The 18,037-nt window shown below is 42.4% G+C and overlaps 1 protein-coding gene across 1 annotated transcript in view; it reads right to left on the bottom strand.

Annotated features, from left to right (window-relative positions):
• MTHFD1 (methylenetetrahydrofolate dehydrogenase, cyclohydrolase and formyltetrahydrofolate synthetase 1) overlaps positions 1–18,037 on the bottom strand; it is a 40,371-nt gene that overhangs the window by 11,838 nt on the left and 10,496 nt on the right. Inside the window, exons 3-18 of the mRNA XM_063159778.1 lie at positions 17,900–17,959; positions 17,152–17,205; positions 16,656–16,792; positions 16,434–16,534; positions 15,979–16,115; positions 14,493–14,604; positions 10,567–10,694; positions 9,823–9,920; positions 9,102–9,275; positions 8,450–8,586; positions 8,110–8,156; positions 5,727–5,834; positions 5,551–5,625; positions 3,614–3,716; positions 2,386–2,462; positions 1,287–1,427 (exon numbers count right to left, since the gene is read on the bottom strand). Of these exons, the coding sequence (XP_063015848.1) occupies positions 1,287–1,427; positions 2,386–2,462; positions 3,614–3,716; positions 5,551–5,625; positions 5,727–5,834; positions 8,110–8,156; positions 8,450–8,586; positions 9,102–9,275; positions 9,823–9,920; positions 10,567–10,694; positions 14,493–14,604; positions 15,979–16,115; positions 16,434–16,534; positions 16,656–16,792; positions 17,152–17,205; positions 17,900–17,959 (1,689 nt within the window). The remainder of the gene's footprint in view (positions 1–1,286; positions 1,428–2,385; positions 2,463–3,613; positions 3,717–5,550; positions 5,626–5,726; positions 5,835–8,109; positions 8,157–8,449; positions 8,587–9,101; positions 9,276–9,822; positions 9,921–10,566; positions 10,695–14,492; positions 14,605–15,978; positions 16,116–16,433; positions 16,535–16,655; positions 16,793–17,151; positions 17,206–17,899; positions 17,960–18,037) is intronic.

The raw sequence follows: 18,037 nt of genomic DNA, 5'->3' as shown, positions 1-18,037 counted from the left end.
TGGATGTCTGATACCATCCTCCCTTCTGCAATTGGAATGGACAGAATTAAATTAGATTTTTTAAAAAGTTAAAAAAATTTGAGATGAAAGACTTCTATCACCTGGACTCCACAGAAAAGTCAAAGAAACTCCCAAGCCAAGCACCATCTGCCTACAAGGCTGATGGGCAGTAAGAAACACTCCTGTTTTCCAGAAAAAGGGTTTAACTCAGTTACTCAAGTTAAACTGGCAGCATGCTAGGTGTAGGAATTAAAATCTCAAAGCTGCCTACAGAACTTTGGCTCATGTTCTTTCTCATTCCCAACCAATGTCTCACATAGGGATTTACAGATAAATTGTTCCAGCCAGGCATTTTTCCTGCAAGGCCAGAGTCAGGCCATCCATCTACTGTTTCTTAGTCTGATCCTGGGAGGAAGTAAAACAAACAACACTCCCACATCCCCCCCAGAATATAAGGAAACAAAAAACCTGCAGCAAGATAGCAAGAGCTGGGTAAGCCTTAATGCCCTGTCCCACCTAGCTGGGGACACACGTCAGGAAGAAGTGCCTGGGACACAGGGCATTGCCCTGACACCATGCTGAAGCACCATTTGGGAAAATGCTGTTTGACACACTCCACAGACCTGCCAAGAACTAACAATTATTGGAGGGAGAGCTGCAAAACAGTGCTGCAGCTGGAAATGGCTGCTTAGGGCTGCTTTACACACTGGTAACAGGCATCACCAGCACTATGACATTCACCATTTCATGAAGGGAAATTAAACATTTGTGTCCCTCATCAAAGGCTGCCTTACAGAGAACACACACTTTTTGCAAATGCTTTGGCTTTTATAGCATTCACAGACTCCCAAAAGAAGATATTTCATTGTCTCTAATTGAATATGCAAACACTTTGCTCCTGCTCAATGTTTTCCTCACTCCAGGGAGCCTAAGAAACAGGATGGCCAGCAGGATGCATTTTGAGTCCTGATTCATAAACATGCTTTTTATGTAGAAGCCACCACGTATTTCCCTGTAACTCCTTTGGTGCCAGGTGCAACTTGACACACAGCACATCCCACAGGACCCTTGTCCCTGCCCAGGTCACATACACCCCCTTCTCTGGATAAGGTGTGAAGGTGCCACACTGAAGGAAAATAACCTTCATTAACTGCAGGGGCCAGGATTTTATCTTTGCTCTTCTATATGTTAATTTATTTAATTTTTCATACAACTATCTCTCTGCTTTTTAATCCAAGGACTTTCAGAAATAACAGGGAAAGGCATTTAATGGCAATGACTCTTACAAGGTCATCAGCTGTAACTGGTTGTCCTTTTTTGCTGGAAGCTACCACCATTCTGCCAAATCGCTTTTTCATATCATCCAACCCATCAGCCAGGGCTAGGACTGCCATGATTTCACTGCTCACTGTGATGTCAAACTGAGCCTGCAAGAGATGAATGAAGGATGTGAACTCGTTAAGATTCCCTCCCAGCAATTCTTGCCTCTGTTCAATTCTTGAAACAAGGCAAATCATCACCATTGTAATAAAGAAAAGAAAGAAAAAAAAATACAGACATAGAATATACAAGTAATCCAAAGCATTGCTCTCAGAACACTTTCATTTGGCCATTTTAAACTGGATTTTTTTTTCCTGCAAAATTAAACAAAACCTACTCATTCTGTTGCTATTACGTGTCTCTCCTGGCACGAACATTAGTGATTCATGTAAGAACACGTAACACTAACAAATTATATTTTTGAAGACTGAGCTCACTAACTCATCTGATCATTGCTAAACAATACAGTAAAAGACAAAAAGCCCACCAGCAGAAAAACCAGATTCTATAGGAAATGTAGGGTAAAATTCATCTGACAAAATACAGACACTTCCACCTTAGGGAAGCTAAGGACCCTAAGGACACTTCAAGTGAAAAGAAAGAGGCTTTTCTGAGCACAATTCATTTGAACTATAAATGTGACAGTTACTTAAGGGATGAGGGGAGTCACAGCCCAATTTCCTCTTTTACTCTATTGATTATACAATAAATCTAGACAAGCTCAGATTCTGTGTCTAGTTTTGGCTGGATAAACCCCACCCAAAACACCTGCAGTAGTGAAGATGAACCACTGTCATGACCAGCTTTACAAAGGGCACTCCTGCACCACTGTAATGCCACACACATCGCAGTTTGGGAAGCCAATTTTGGGGAGACAACAGGGAAGGAGGGAAGAGAAAATCAAGCACTGAACAGTTAAAATTTAACTGTTCAGTTGAGACTTTCTGCTTTCCATTTAACAAGATAATGGTCAAAGATGAAAATAACTGGAGCTACAGCTAAACCTCCTTCAGGAACACCTTTTTCAAAGCACTTTTTAAACATGTGAGAAAAGGGAACAATTACCGTCCGTGAGAAGCCTTTCTCTGTTGCAGACTGTCCAATGGTGATTTTCCTAAGGAATCTGTCATTTGTATCCAGTACTGCAAGGAATGCAGAGAGGTAAGATGTCACATTGCCAAGCCATAAATTCTCATCTTTGCCCTGTGACAAACACCCAGCCAGGTCATCAATGAAGAGAAGATGGCAGTTTGAGAAATCATCCTCTCCTAAAGAATGGCAAGTGCTTCTCAACATGATTCTTAGACAAAAACTGCAATGAAATTAAGATACCCAGAGATACACCAGAGCCTGCACTGCATTCAGAGGGAGTCTGCATCCCTTTGTTTGCATTAACCACCAGACCAAAGCTTCTCTGAAAAGCAGAACTGATAATGTTATTCCAATTGATTTTTCACCATCATTAACCAATATAAATCCAGGAAACTACTGCAGTCAAAGAGAAATAAAATTAACACTTTAAAAGTTAAGTGATAAAATGGTCAGATACTATTATTTAGTGAGAATTGTTTTACACAGCTCCATTAAGTCAAATTACCTTGGAAACACAAACTATGAAACACTGGCTTAAATTTGCTGTTTCCTTCTATATGCTTGAAATATTCCAAGTGTTTTATGAAGTATTTCCCATGAGGCAGACTACTTTAGTCTCATTAGAGGTTATGAAGCAAATTCTAGAGAATACATTTCATACTGTATTTTAAAAGAAAGAAGAAAAAGCAATACATTTGGAGTCTAGCTCAGGAAAAAAAGTCCACTTTTACAATTCTTTTGACAGTGAAATATTTAATCTGCCAGACCAGAGAATGATTCTACCTTCAACTATCCTTAAAAATCTTTAAAAAAATCTGGTCTTGTTTGCTGTCCCTGATAGAGCAAGCAGGCAGATTAGAACTGAGTTTAATTCCAGAGCAGAACCCTCTTACTCACAGAGCAGTAAGGTAAAAAGGCTGTTGGCTACAGCTGCCAAATTCAACTCTCTCAGTGACTGACAAATCCAGAAACACAAACCGTCACCATTAGCAAACTCAATGTTTGTGAATTCAGAGCAGATTCAAGCCCCTGTGTAAGACCCTTCAGATATGTGATCCTAGCTGCAGGCAACTATCCCACCAAACCTAGGGAAGGAGGAACCAGTTCTGCCCCCTTTCCCATTTTCCCAGGAAACACAGTTTCAGCTGCAACTGCAAATGTCTCTTTTGACATGTTTTCTTTCCTTTAATGTCTCCAGTACCTCTTTGCCATGTTATGGTGCCTGGGTCAATGTCCAGTCTCACAAATGCATTTATTTCTTCCTTTGTCAAAGCCATAGGATCCGTTTTGTTAATGCCCAGTTTCTATGGGAAGAAAAGACAAATAAGAGGTAGAGTGAAAATATTCACAGAAATGAACCTTTTACTGCACCACTGAGGATTTGGCAGCAGCATTTGTACATTCAGAAATAAGGAGGGGCTGTCTTTTTGTGACCCTTTGTTCCAGACCCCACAACAACCTAAGATGATCCATATCAGCATATACTGGACAGAGTTTGCCGCTGTCCAGCTTGGGAAGGACAAGGCAGACAATGGAGCTCATTAGGGCAGGGTGTCACCAAGCTTTGTGCAAGGCACCCACAGAAAGAGTAAGAGACAGCTCTGCACTTCTTTCCACGCCTTGTCCTTGTCATTAGCCTCACATGCTCACATCCATTTCTCCTCAGTTTGCCTGGGGTCACTGCACACAGCCACACGGATTTAAAGGCACTGCTTTCAGCATGCTGGTTAAAGCAGCACAAAGGAGGAATTAAACAATTCAGTCACAAGGCTGTCAGCATCCCAGAAAGCTGATCTTGAACATACTGAGAGGATGGGCACTTTGCCAAGTTGCTTAATTGAGAGAAAAATTATCTCAAGAAGCCTGATAGAAGCACAAGCTTAGGCATGAGGGAAACGATACAGTTGATTTATGAACGAGCAAGGTTTTTTAATTAACCAGACAGTTAAGTCATATTTTTCTTCTGAAGAACAGCAGGGAAGAAGAAAGTCTGTTCTTTTCCTCTTCAAGCATATCATTTAGAAAAGGAAATAAACAACAACAATGACAGAGATACCATCTTTCTGGAGTATTAGCATTCTGTTCACATCTTGACATTTAATAACCAGAAGAGTGGTTAGGGTAGAGTTCCCTGCAATCCATGAGGAACACCAAGCAGTATGACATCATTTTTTGCTCAGCAATGGAAGCAAACCACACACTCTCTAATGGTTTAAGACATTATAGCCAGTTAATATATCAGTTTTACCTTCCCAAGTAGTCTGACTATTGCTCCTGACTTCCAAATGGGCAACTGATCCAGCCTGAACACTGTACAAAACAGGCTTGTACCTTGAATGAGCTCAGCAGGGCTCAGTCTCTCCTCCCAGCTGCAAGGTTCAAGCCCAGTGCAAAACTATTCATCTGCTAATCCTCATTTTTGCAGAAGCCAATGTGAACTTGCACATGCCCTTAAGTTTTGAGAATCAGAGGAGCTGTGGGCTGCTCAGGGACTGCCATTCAATGACAGGGCTACTTATCTAACTGGGAATTCTCTGGGGTTTTTTTTAAATTTTTTTTTTGTGGGTTTTTTCGTGTTTTGTTTTAGGTTTTTGGTTTTGTCTTTTTTTTTTTTTTTGTAGAGGAGAAATTGGCCACGTAGAGAACAGGTGGTTGTTTTCATTTTTCTTTGTTTTCTCAATCTGGGTAAAACAAAGAAAATTCTGTATGTTCTCTTTTTGTGCTGAATTTTATGAATTGCAATTTTTTTTGTGTGCTGCATTATCTACACAACTGTCACATGGGAGCCACTAATCTCTAGCTGTAACTGTGTGTTAGGTACAGAGACTGATTCTGGTCCTTTCTTAAACTGCATTAAGGACACTGAAGTGACACCACTAATAAAGGACACTAAGCTCTATTTCTTCCCATTGTTGTAATCATAGAGTATCTGACAGAGTTATAGCAATGATTCCTCCCCTTCCTACATCTGTTTTCTGTGCTGTATGAAGGGTTACCACACTTCTGCACACTTTGTGCAAAAAACAAATGCCAGCAGAATGACCTAAGGGACAACACAGGGGTTTCTGTAATGTAGCTTTGCCTACCTAAAGGATAAGTAAATGGAACCAGAAACCAAGGAGAAAGCAGCGAGCTCACCTGCAGCCTTCGGATCTGAATGTCTGAGAACTTCCTGACACCACTGACAGACGGCACCAAACGGTTGTAGAGAGCCTTGCAAAATGAACCAAGCATTTAATCAGCACTGCTGGCACACCCAGAACAGCCTGGCCAAAGTGGGCTGGGGTCACACACGTGGTAAGGAAGGACTGTACCTGGTCAGACTGAGTCAGCTCGTGGAACATGCGCGCGTCAATGGCGGCAGCGACCAGGTTGTTGGCTGCAGTGATGGCATGGATGTCACCAGTGAGGTGAAGGTTAAACTAGAGGACATGGAACATATCAGTTACCTCATCCTGCTGCAATTTTCATTTATTCCAACTCACCGTAGACAGATGGAAAGGGGAGTATTAATAGTAATGTTAAAGTGGGTGAGGGTGGAGGGGGAGAGATTGCTCAGTGCAGTATGTGGAAGAGAGGAAAGAATTTCTTTAAAACATAAAAATGCCTCCCCCACACTCATGTCATTTTACAAACTTCTAAAACAAAGCTCCCAAATAAAAAGTTGTTTGTTTTTTTTATTCTCCCCTCCACCATAACAGCTCTCACAGGCTCCTTGGCACTTAAAAGACCCCACTCAGAAGACTCTGTGTTCTGCATTGCTCCTCCTTCACCCTCCTACTGACCCCCTCATTTGCACAGCAAGTTTCACACATACATTAGCTGAAGTGGCTGCTGCTCCCACAAGGGAGTCTGAGCTAAACTGGAACTAACAACCTTGTGCAGCACTAGCAGTGGAGCTCTGTGGTTGCACAGAGCTCTGCTTAAGGTAACCACCCAAACAGAGAATCACAGGCAGAGCTTGTAGACCACGTACTACACAGTGACACTGCTAGTAGTTTTCTTAGTTCTATCTCATTAAAACATAGTTTGAGTGGGTTTGCCTACATGAGTTATCTGGCTGCACTGTAGCTGTGAAGCTGGTGAAGGATTTAGATTGGCTATGAGGGAAAATTTCTTCATGGAAAAGGTTGTCAAGCACAGGAACAGGCTGCCCAGGGAAGTGGTGCGGTCACCATTCCTGGAGGTATTTCAGAAACATGCAGAGGCACTTGGGGACACAATTTAGTGGTGGGCTTGGCAGTGCTGGAGGAGTGGTTGGACTTGCTTAAAGGTCTTTTCCAACCTAAATGATCCAATGATTATGGCAGGTGAGTAAAAGGTGTGGTTAAAACAATCCTCTTCATCTCTAGCCAAACAGCAAAGGAAGAAGATGAAAAGGGGATATTAGAAAAGGTGATATGACAGAATACCTTACAACACTGCTTTATTGAAGCCTTGTTACTGTGGTCTCAAAACCCACAAAGCCAAAACAAAATGCAGCTAGTCACACACTGATTATAAATCCTAATCAGTAAATGATAATTGTGTTCTCATTCTGCAGACATCCAACAAGAAGCAATTATTATTACCTTTGTTCTGCAGTATGAACTCAAAAGTTTTTCACTTGCTATTTTTTTCATAGGATAAAAACTGCATGCAGAATTATTAAATGATGTATCAAGGTCATTATTTTAACTAGTGACTCCAGATACTGTGAGTTTTACCAGGCATGCATTGACTAAACCACTCCCACAAAACTCTGTGTATTTGTATCACGTGGATCATACTTAAAAAAGTCATTCCAGCCACTCTGGCTCCTAGAGTGTGGCTGTTTCCCACTGCAGCACACAGTCAGGTATTTTGGCTTGTCTTACTAACAGTCCCAAAGAGGAGGAGGTTATTTTTCCTGTCACATTTATTCTTCACACATGCTCTTGGCACGTGACTAAATCAATATTCTGCCTCTTGAACATCTTTATCTTTTATGGACTTGCTGCATCAATTAGAACAAACAGCTCCTTTTGATCGTTTTTACTTTTCTTCCTGAAATTGTCCCGTGTCAATCTACAATGCATGAGACAAAGGCAGAATTCTACAGGCAATTACTCTGAGAGCTGAGAGAGGCACGAGAGCACATGCTACACGTGCTTTTTAATTCCCTGCCTCCAAACACAGAATTTTACTTGTTGCCAAGTCACACCAGAAATATGCTCCAGTGCCAGCCCCCCACAGGCTGAGGTCTTGGCATTGCTGATTCCCAAATTCCTTTTTCCCAGTTCATGTTAGTAATCTAAAACACAAATACTCCAAAATAGCTCACAGAAAGAGTCTGTGGCCACTACAGCTGACAGAACTATGCAATATTCTTCCAAAATTCATTAAGCCATTATCATCTTCATTTCAGCACTGGGAAAATGAGGCACAGGATGTACTTTGCTCCAGGGTACACAGCAATTCAAGGCAGAGAAGGGGAAGGAAGAGAGGAACTGGGAATTCCTAGCTCTATGAAGTTCCCTGACCATGAAGGCACACTTCTGAAGCAACACAAGGATGGTTGTTTCCTAAAAAAAAACAAGCTTTGCTGAAATCAAGCACCCAGTTCTATCAAGTGCTACACTAGGTCATAAACTCATACATTTTCTAAGTTATCTGACTGCAGTATCTCTTCAGGGTCTGTGAGCTGTGAGGGCAATGAGGCTTTGTATAAAGAATTACCTCTTCCATTGGGACAACTTGACAATAGCCACCACCTGCAGCTCCACCTGCAGAGAGACAACAGTCAGACCACACCAATCCAGGTGTCTCCAGCCCAGTGCTATTTCATCTGTTTGCTTAATGGCTCCTACAGGGCAGCTACCACTGAGCAGCTGAGTTTAAGTCCCAACACAGTACCTTGAAGACAAAACTGAAGAACTTACCCAAAGCTCTTTTTTCATAAAATAAATGCACTTGTAACTAGAAATAATGTAAAACTACAGTGCAGAGAAGAAGAAAAGTATTTTTGAATGCCATCTTTGTCTATTTAGGCCAACTGCAAGCAACAGAACAATCATACCTTTTATGCCAAAAGTTGGCCCCTGAGAAGGCTGCCGAACACAGGCAAAGACATTCTGGTGAAGGTGGGCTCCTAAGGCTTGGACAAGGCCAACAGTGGTGGTGCTCTTCCCCTCTCCCAGGGGAGTAGGAGTTATTCTGCAGCAACAAAGCAAAAAAGACACAATTACACCCTTGTAGTGGGTGAGAATCAAATCCCAGGGATATAACAGTCATCCAGTGATTGCAGTTAATGAGAATTCAAATTCTGAACTGGCTCACACTTCAGCTAATCTTCATCAATTCAAAACTGGAAAGAGACTGGAAAATTATCACATAACTGCTGACAACTTTGCTCTGAAACAATTTATTAGTTCCTACTGAAAGCAGACTACTAGACCAGGGGAAGTTTGGCTAGGAACCAGTCTACCCTTCATAACCCTGACCTGCAGACCAAAACAATTCATCTGCTGGAGAGAAATGTTAAGCTACATCCCCACTGTTTGCCACAAGTGATCCATCTACTTCCCAAGCTACTACATTTTCACAGTGTGATTTACTAAAACCAGAGCACCCCATACAGTCACCCCACCAAAAGACAATTCAACAACAAGCCATGCTAATAAAATTTCTTTTCATCTTGTAAGTGATGTGTCAGTTCAGGAGGCCCCTACCCAGTCACAACGACGTATTTGCCATCGGGCTGGTTCTGCAGGCGTTTCAGCACTGAGAGCTGGACCTTGGCTTTGGTCTGGCCATAGAGCTCCACCTCATCAGGGAAAAGGCCAACTTCCTTTGCAACTTGTTCAATGGGCTTGGGCATGCAGGACTTGGAGATTTCAATATCACTTAAAGAAAAAGAGCAAGATGAGTTTATTAGAGAAAGACTTCCACAAATTCCCAGCTTCTGTGTGGAATAAACTACAAACACCTAATCTATATTTTAGAAGTCAGTCTTTAAACCCCCACTAGTTAAATAAATCAATCCCACGAGTATCAGGTACACTACAACAGACACATTCTCAGAGCTGCCTTTCTAAAAATAAAAAAAGGCCAAAACAAACAACAACCCCTCTCCTCAACCTCTCCATTTCCCCAAATGCCTTTTGTAGGCAATGTGTTATGATCCCATATGGTATTTTGCATATTTTCAGCTGCTCCTTGGGGATTTGAGCAACTCCTATTTGAAGATACTACTGTTTTGGCATGCTAGACTGAAAATTTTCCAAAATACTAGGTTTTCACTATTTCCTGAATCAGCAACCATCTAGCTGGCCTAAAGTCTGTGAAAGTCCAAGAAGACTTCAAGGCAATTCAAGAGATATCACAGCACCACTGCAGCTTAGCTCTGCTTCCTCAGGAAGACCTCAGACTGCTTTAATTTGACAGCATTACCTTGGAACAGGCACCTTTAGGGTAAGCTGGTTGTATTGGATGGTCCATTTTCCAGGCTGGAACTTCTCCAGAAAACGCTGTGCACTCTCCACAGTGCTCTAAAACAAGCAAGTGAATGCATTAAAGCAACCACCATTGCATGAACTGCACTGGTTAACAAAGAGACCAGACAAAATTTTGCCCTTCCTATCTGTCTCAGTTTGGGATTAAACAAAAGTGCTTTTATTAAAGCATTTGCTAATAATACAAAATGAGATTCTGCTTGCTGTTTTCTTAAAAAGAAAACAATCCCACCATATCTATCTCTCTCCTGATCTTTCAGTGTGCTGGATTTTTTGGATGTTCTGTGTCAACAGGGTTTCTTCAGCAAAGCATGGAAACAGAGGGAGCTGGTTTATACCGTTACTCTCCTTTTTATCCAGTCACCCTAAGGAAGGTTTCAGGATTACAGCCAGAGCATTATAAGACAGTCCCATTTCTTATGGTTTTGAGAGACCACACTCAAAAACCCCTAAAAAACCTCCCAAAACTTACCAACCAGAAACCTCTGCTCTAACATTTCCTTGAAGTCCATCATCTTCTTTACTTAACTGAATCCAAATTATCTGAACTAGAAGCTGGAAATCCTAACTAGGTTTTTCAAGAGCAAGAAGGGAGCACAGCAGCTTTGGCAGTGTGCTGATGGTCAGCAGCAGCAACACCCCCCAAAGCAAACAGAGGAGATGACCACAGTCTGCTCAGTACCTGCATTAGCATGGCCACAGTCATGGGCCCAACACCACCAGGAACTGGGGTGATGAAGGAAGCCTTTTCCTTTGCTGAATTGTATGCCACATCTCCCACAACTCTTTTTCCACTGGCCTTTGTGCTGTCTGGGGATTTAAGGAGAAAAGTAAGTTACACATCACATTTCAGCACAGCAACAGAGGAGACAGCACTGACTGAAGCTGAAGTCTTTAATTCTGCTGGAGCAAACAAAATAGAAGCTGAGTACCCAGGAAGCTGCAAAGAAAGATAAAACAGCTAAGACAACATCACAAGATGAAGCTGTTATCATCATACTTCACTTGCAGAGTGTCAACAGCTCATGCAACACATCCTCCTGTTAAGCACCACTTATCCTCAGCCAGACAGATCTCCCTTTCCTGGAGGATGCAAGTCTTTTCTCAGTGGCTCATTGCCCACAGGGCAGTTTCAATGAGATATAAACCAACAGTCATGAAGAGGTGAGAGATGAAACATGGCTGACTTGCTCCAAACCCCCAGGTTTACATTTGCTCTGTCCCATTTTGGAGGGCATCTGGGCCTTACTACTGAATAAAATCACCTGGTTTTACAGAAACTGAAGGCAGAAAGTGCTGAGCTTTTCAGTTATCACTGCCAGTTTAATGATGGCCCAGTAAATACTGCAGTTCAGAGATCAGTCTTGTCAAAACAAACTTCACAGATGCCTTAAGAAAGATTATCCTACTGAGGCTTTCTCTCAGGCAATGTATTTTGCTATATCCTGCTGCACTCTATGACCTGACAGTTCAGAAGCAGACATAGTCCTTTTTTCCAGTGGTGACCTTTAAACTCACCCAATAAAGAGAGGAAGAGACAAAATGAATTAATAAACTAGTACAGTCACCTAAGGAAGTCACTGATTATAGCACATGAAACCAGAAAATTGAAGTTGCTCCTGGAATGGCAGATTCTCACTTCAGATAAAGGACTCTAGGGAGCTTCTAACCAGTGTGAAAATCTGAAAATAGATTCTAATGTTGTTGTATTGAAATGTTATATTGCATACAATAAGTGTGTATTTGAACAGAACACAATCACTAACTTTCATATACATCTGGTGAGGGGGAGGAGTGGAGCAGAAACCCAACTCCCCAACAGCAGATTATGTTAAAACCAAAGAGAGAACAAAAGCCAACATTATTTTTTAGCAGCATTGTTACTGACAATTAGCAGCTTGGATGCTTTGCTGTGTGTTTTAAGCAACACTGCTTCTCCCTAAAGCTCAAAGCCTGAACAACATCACAGCTGGTAACCAGTGTTTCTGCAGCCTGCTGTCAGTTTGCTGCCTGAACTGCAGACCAGCCTGGCCTTCCCCCCTAGAGACCAATTTAATTAAGGCTGCAAACAGTAAATAATGTAATTTTATTTTCTTCCAAGGATGCCAAGCAGGCTCATCAGCCATCCTGGCCAGGAAGGCTCTCAGCCCAAGAACAAGGAAAACAAGCTGGCACTCCAAATTGCCTCATCTGTTCCACAGACAGAGAGATTAGCACAGGCCAAACAATCCCCCAGTCCCTGCTTCTGCATCTGCACCTCACACAGGCACTGCAGAGCACAGCCTAGGAGCTCTTCAATTACCTGCAAAATATTCTTTTGAAAGAAAGCTCACACACAATACTTGCCATCTCTCCCCATAATTTCACCTTTTCAATATTCATCATCCCACTCTTAAAAAATACAAACTTACAGGGAGTTTCAGTGACACTATAACCATGTTGCAAAAAAGCTGCTCTCATGGCTTCTTGTTAGCCAGGGCTGCAAAATCCCACAGCAGGCAACTGTGAGCAGAGGTGCTTCCTCCATCAGGACTCAGAGAGGGACTTTCCAGGGACTGCCATCTCTGGGAATATCCCCTACCTGCACTGCTTTCCCTTTCTGCAGCTAAGCAATTTCTACATGCCTGGAAAAAGGCACCCAGGTATTTGCTGAACCAGCCCTCCAACTGCACCAGTGGGGAGAGACCAATACAACCCACTTTGGAAAGTAAGAGGCACTTGCCTGCTCTAGTAGAGGTATCAGGACACTGCTTGTTCCTCTCTGTCAACCTGAAGGAAATTCTGTTAATTGCAGTACACCAAGCCAGATGTGGCTCAAGTGTCTCTTCCAGCCTCCAAACCAGCACCCTTGGAGCATTCAGGCCATCCTCCATTCAAAAGCACAGCAGCTGCACTTGTATGGTGCTACATGGCTATAACTTGTGCTAACTCCAGCCTGGCAGGACAGCACGAGGAAATGTCCTGGTTTATCAAATCAGTCTGGGATCTGCATGCATGGGGTACCCTGACTAGCAAACCAAAGGCATACCCAGAGATTGCCATGTCCTCCAGCTGCACCTGGGAGGCACCTAGAGCTGGGTGCACTTACACCTGTGGTAAGATGCATGTGCTCTCACCCCATGACATTCAAAGCACCATCACAGCCAGCAGCAATATTCTATCTGCACAGTGACTTAGCTGGAGAAGGCAGCAAGCTGGCTGCTGCTCTTGCTGTAGCACTGCAATTCCTACAATTCTGGTACTCATTTCCCAAAAGATTCAGCTGAAAACCTTTTCTCAACATAACAGAGGGGAAAAAAGTCAGGAAAACTCAGCAGCTTCAGAAAACCACAGGAAAAAGAAAAACCAAACCAGAGCCTATAATACCCATCATTTAAAATGTGACAGTTTCCATGAAACTCTATCAAGCCTCAATTATCAAATCTCAATGCCATTAAGGGTACTCCATGTGACACTGACTGGGCTGGGTGCACAAGAAGCTCAGATGTCAGAGCACTGCTCAAGGCAGGCTGATTGCAAAGGAACAGGGGTGTGTCCTCAGAGATCAGGTTCAAATAAAGCCTGAGAAAAGGTCAAACCATCATATATCAGAAACACAATGGGGGTTTTATTTGCAACATGTCAGCTGGGAGACTCCAGCCCATTCTGCTTCATGCACATCAGCAGTGACCTTGTGGGTTTTGGCAAATGGCCTAAGTTTGGGTTGTTTGGAACAAAACCACCAAGCAACAAACAGAACAGCAGATGACTTTTTAGTTTTAATTAGATAGAGGACTAATGTTTTTAAAAGCAGCCTAATGTCAACTTTGAGTAACAAGACCACTGTACAGAAATTTCTTTACATTCTGTTAAATAATGGCAACAAAATGACTGATTAATTATGAAAACTACCTTTTAAAAGCCTTGTGGGTGTAGCACAGTAAGAGTGACTAATTTTCCATATCATTCAATATCTGTAATTTGGATTTAAAATGAGATGAAAACAGAAATTGCCAGACTGTCTGTAGCATCTTTATCAGGAAGGTGCAGCTAAGTGAAACCCTACCCTAAAATCCATTATGTTAAAGCACTTTATTCTCTGCCTGAGCCATTGTCACCAATACTCTTGCACAATCTGCTTTGTTTCAAGACAACAACCATTCAAGCCTAAGAAGTTAATGCTGTGATTCAACAAATCCACAGCTACTTTAAGAGACTGCTTGTCATTTCTGTACTTCAAAGGGAACTGCTTCAACAGATCCAAGCATGAAGTAATGACAGCAAAGCCCTGAGCTCCAGAGTGACAACAGTGACAAGACTTCACCACGTAGCTGGAGCAAATTAAATGGATATTCTGTTGCAGTATTTCATAGGCCTCCTCTTTCCTCTATTAATCATCAGCCTCGTTGAAGGCTGAATCAAAACTGCCTCTGACCTGCTTTAGGAGAGTGCTTCAGACCAGTGGTTACTTTGGCATTGCCAGAGGTTGTCATCACTACTTAAGACAGACTTAGAGGAGAAAGAAGTCCATGTGGACCAGAGACACCAAGGAAACAGAATTCATGAGCTTAGCAACTGCATTGATACACAAACAAACACATCCCCACGTGTTACACACTGCCCACACACCTGGCACATGGTTAATTCCACAGTCTATCACGATGGCACCAGGCTTGATCCATTCACCTTTCACCATTTCAGCTCTACCAGCTGCAACCACCAGGATGTCAGCTTTGCCAACCTACAAAAGAAATTTAACAACAACAAACAACTGTGTACCACACTGGTAGGGGAAAAATGCAGAGCTGCTTCTGCAGCAAGTAAAATCAGCTTGAGCTGCAGTGAACATTGGAGGCATGGAAGGGCACTCTCAGCATTTAAAGGTAGCTGCCAGTTCCTTGGCAAGGACAGATTCCTGCAGCTAGAAATAATGGCCTATTTTCACACTCCTACCCTGAACTATTGCTAGTCAACACTTCACAACCTCCTCTGAACTCCTCCATGATTCCCAAGTGGATCACACAGGCTACATTTAGATAAAATTAAAGCCTTCTGAATATTCTTCTCTTCCTTCAAATATCCCTGCACATTCAGTGCTAGAAATATACCCAGCACTCATCAGACAGCAAGAACTCATCTTGCTCAGCCAAGAACAACCCCTGCACAGAACTAAGCAGCACTTCACTGGTGACAGCACTGTCTTGTGCTTTTCATGTCCAGGACTGCATAACACACAACTCCAGGGGAAGCCGACTGCATTTCAGCACTAATATTCATTCAGGGACTATTCAGTAAATTTGACAGATCCAGTCATGAAGCTGGTGTTAAAGACTCCAGCTAAAGCTCGTTGTCAGTTCCTGCACTGTTTCATTCACATTTGCTTAGGAAGCTGCTATCCCTTGGATTTTTTTCCTTTAATCTTCAAGGGAGATAAACTATTTTTAAGATATCATTAAATATGAGCACTTCAATTTTTAATCAAGCTAATGATGGTCTTACTGCACAGCAACTTAACAGTGTGAAGCATTGCAGTGTTTCTGATCTACTTTGTGAGTTATATTCAAACACTCCTACTCCCTTTTTCAGCTTTAATACTTGCCTACAGAGCCTGGCAGTGCTGATGGCTCTACGAAATCCAAGTAGGTGGCAGCACAGCAAAACACTATTTCTGTCACTCTCACTGCTGAAGAGGGAAATGGTACCAACTCCCTGTCATAGAAAATCGACTGAAAAAAATAAACCCACTGAGAAATCATTTGGCCTAACGTTTCTCAGCCATTAGAGCAGAAGACCACCTGGTCTTTTTGGTTAAAAAAATAATCAAAACAACAAAAACGTATGCTGTTTTGCCAACCCCTACATGGAGATTAGGAAGGGATGATTAAATTCTCAAAGACCACAAAAATAATAATTTTATTGTTATAATTAAACCCTTCTAATTAAGTGCCAAAAATAATCAAGATCCTAATTCCAGCGGAAGTATTTACACAACCACGCAATGAGCACAACTGGGAAACCAATTCAGATGAAAGGCACCCCAGACCTAATGACTCACAGCAGCAGCACAGTACATGAAGCAGAGTGGCCTGGACAAATAACTGCAGGCTGCCCTTACCTCCTCAGCCAGGGTGGAGGTCTTGGAATGGCAGGTGGTGACTGTTGCGTTGTTCCAGAGCAGCAGGTCGTGCATGGGAGCCCCCACGATCTTACTGCGGCCGATCACCACGGCTCTCTTCCCTGCCACCTGGACACCTGCCCCACACACAGCCACAGAGAGCAAAGACAGGTCACTGTGCAGCCTGGTACACACTAACTCAAGCTGCTCTGGAGTCTTGGTCAGTTTAACTCTGGCCCTGGTACTTCAGAATTTTGCTTTTCTTTGTTGTGTGTGGTAGGGAATTGCAGCTGGGAGGGAGGGAGGAAGGGAAGACCATTTTAACCTAGTTGTTCCACTATCTAGGGCAGCAGAGATGAAATGTGGTATCTCAGCAAGAGCTGTGAAGCAGAGCCTCACAATGTGTGATTTCTGAAGATCCTGCACTCATGGATAATGTATGGAAACCTCCTTACCTGTCTGCCTGATGAGCTCCATGCATCCCTTTGGCGTACACGGAATAAAGCAGTCTCCAAGGTCCCCTCTAGAGAGTTTCCCAGCATTGATGCTACTTAAGCTGTATTTTGAAAGAATAAAGGCCAAGTAAGTTACCCACCCTCACTGTTGAAGAGAAAATAAAGAAAAGAGGTTTCTTTCTGGAGTAGCTGTCATGCTCTCCAGGGGTGAAACCAGCTTACCCATCCACGTCCTTCTCAGGTGCAACAGCATTGGTTATTTTTTCTGTGTTGATGGGATTATCAGAGTCAAGTGGCAGCTGCACTATAAAGCCATGAACAGCTGGGTCTGCATTCAAAGAGGCAATGCACTTGAGCACCTACAACAGCAAACATCAAAAACTAATGGCTCATGAACTGAAATATGACTGATGCAAAAGAAAAAACATAATCTTATCTGGATTAAAATATACAAACTTTATGTTTAGCTTTTCCACCCAAAAGTATAAACCAATTACATTCTTTATTAAAAAAAAAGCTCCTAAAGTCTCTAAATTTTACATTATAGGGCTTTAGTTTTCTTTAAAAAAAACACAAAAACACCTCACCAGTTTCCAATTCTTTTTTCATTAGTTAGTAGCAATAGGCAAGTAGCCCTTTTTATACAATGACAGGGCAAAGATATCTTCAGCACAACACTGAAGTTATGTATTTTTTCATCACTGGCTGTATTACTTACATCAGCTTCTGTTGCTGTGTTTGGCAATTTTATGTGATTGGCACTGATCCCAATCTGCAAATGAGAATAACAACAAATTATCTGATTTCTGAATTGACATCCAATTGATCTGGCTAATCTCTCTATCCAGCTAAATCACAGCTGCATTCTGTCACATTTCCCAAGTCTCTCTCCTGTTCCCGAGGCTCCAAGTCCCACGATTTAGAAATACCATCAAAGAAAGATTAGTGCTTTGCCTACTGACTCTGTCCTCTAACTGTCCTATTCACCTTTTGACATGAACAACATCAGCTTTGCTTGAGAGCACACTGCCTTAAAATACCAGCAGAAATGCCAGGTATCATCTAGGGGAAAATGCACTGATCTGTGTCCCTGCCCTGTTGTAGCAAGTAATGTTCTACCTGTGACAAGCACAAAGCAACTGCAGGTACCTTGTTCTTATCTTCCTACAGGCAGGGAAGATAAGAACAAAGGCCAAGGGTCAGGAAAGACACAGCACTTGAGACAAATGTAATCTGTGATGATCACACAAAAAGTGGCACCAAGGCACACTGCTGTGACCAGAGCACCCCCCTTGGCTCTCAGGTTACACACCTACACAATTCTTGTGACTGAGAATTCAGGTCAACACTGCTTTCTCTAATACTGGAAAAACTCAGACAAAACTATTGACTTGCATCTGGTTTTTCATATTCAGATCTGACCAACTCTAGGAGGGTAAAAAGTAGTCCTAAAAGTCCAGGATTACCTCAGCAGCAGCCTTCAGCTTCATCTGAATGTAGAGGTTTGAATCATCCCGATTTCCAACCTAAGGATGAAAAGACAGTTGAATTACAGCACAGAATAGAGACCCAGACACAGGCTGAGATGGGCTTAACCCTCAGCT

This window comes from Melospiza melodia, chromosome 6, assembly GCF_035770615.1.
Source record: "Melospiza melodia melodia isolate bMelMel2 chromosome 6, bMelMel2.pri, whole genome shotgun sequence".
Lineage (NCBI taxonomy): Eukaryota > Metazoa > Chordata > Aves > Passeriformes > Passerellidae > Melospiza > Melospiza melodia.
The sequence above is the reverse complement of the archived record's forward strand: the minus strand, read 5'-3'. Positions and strand labels throughout refer to the sequence as shown.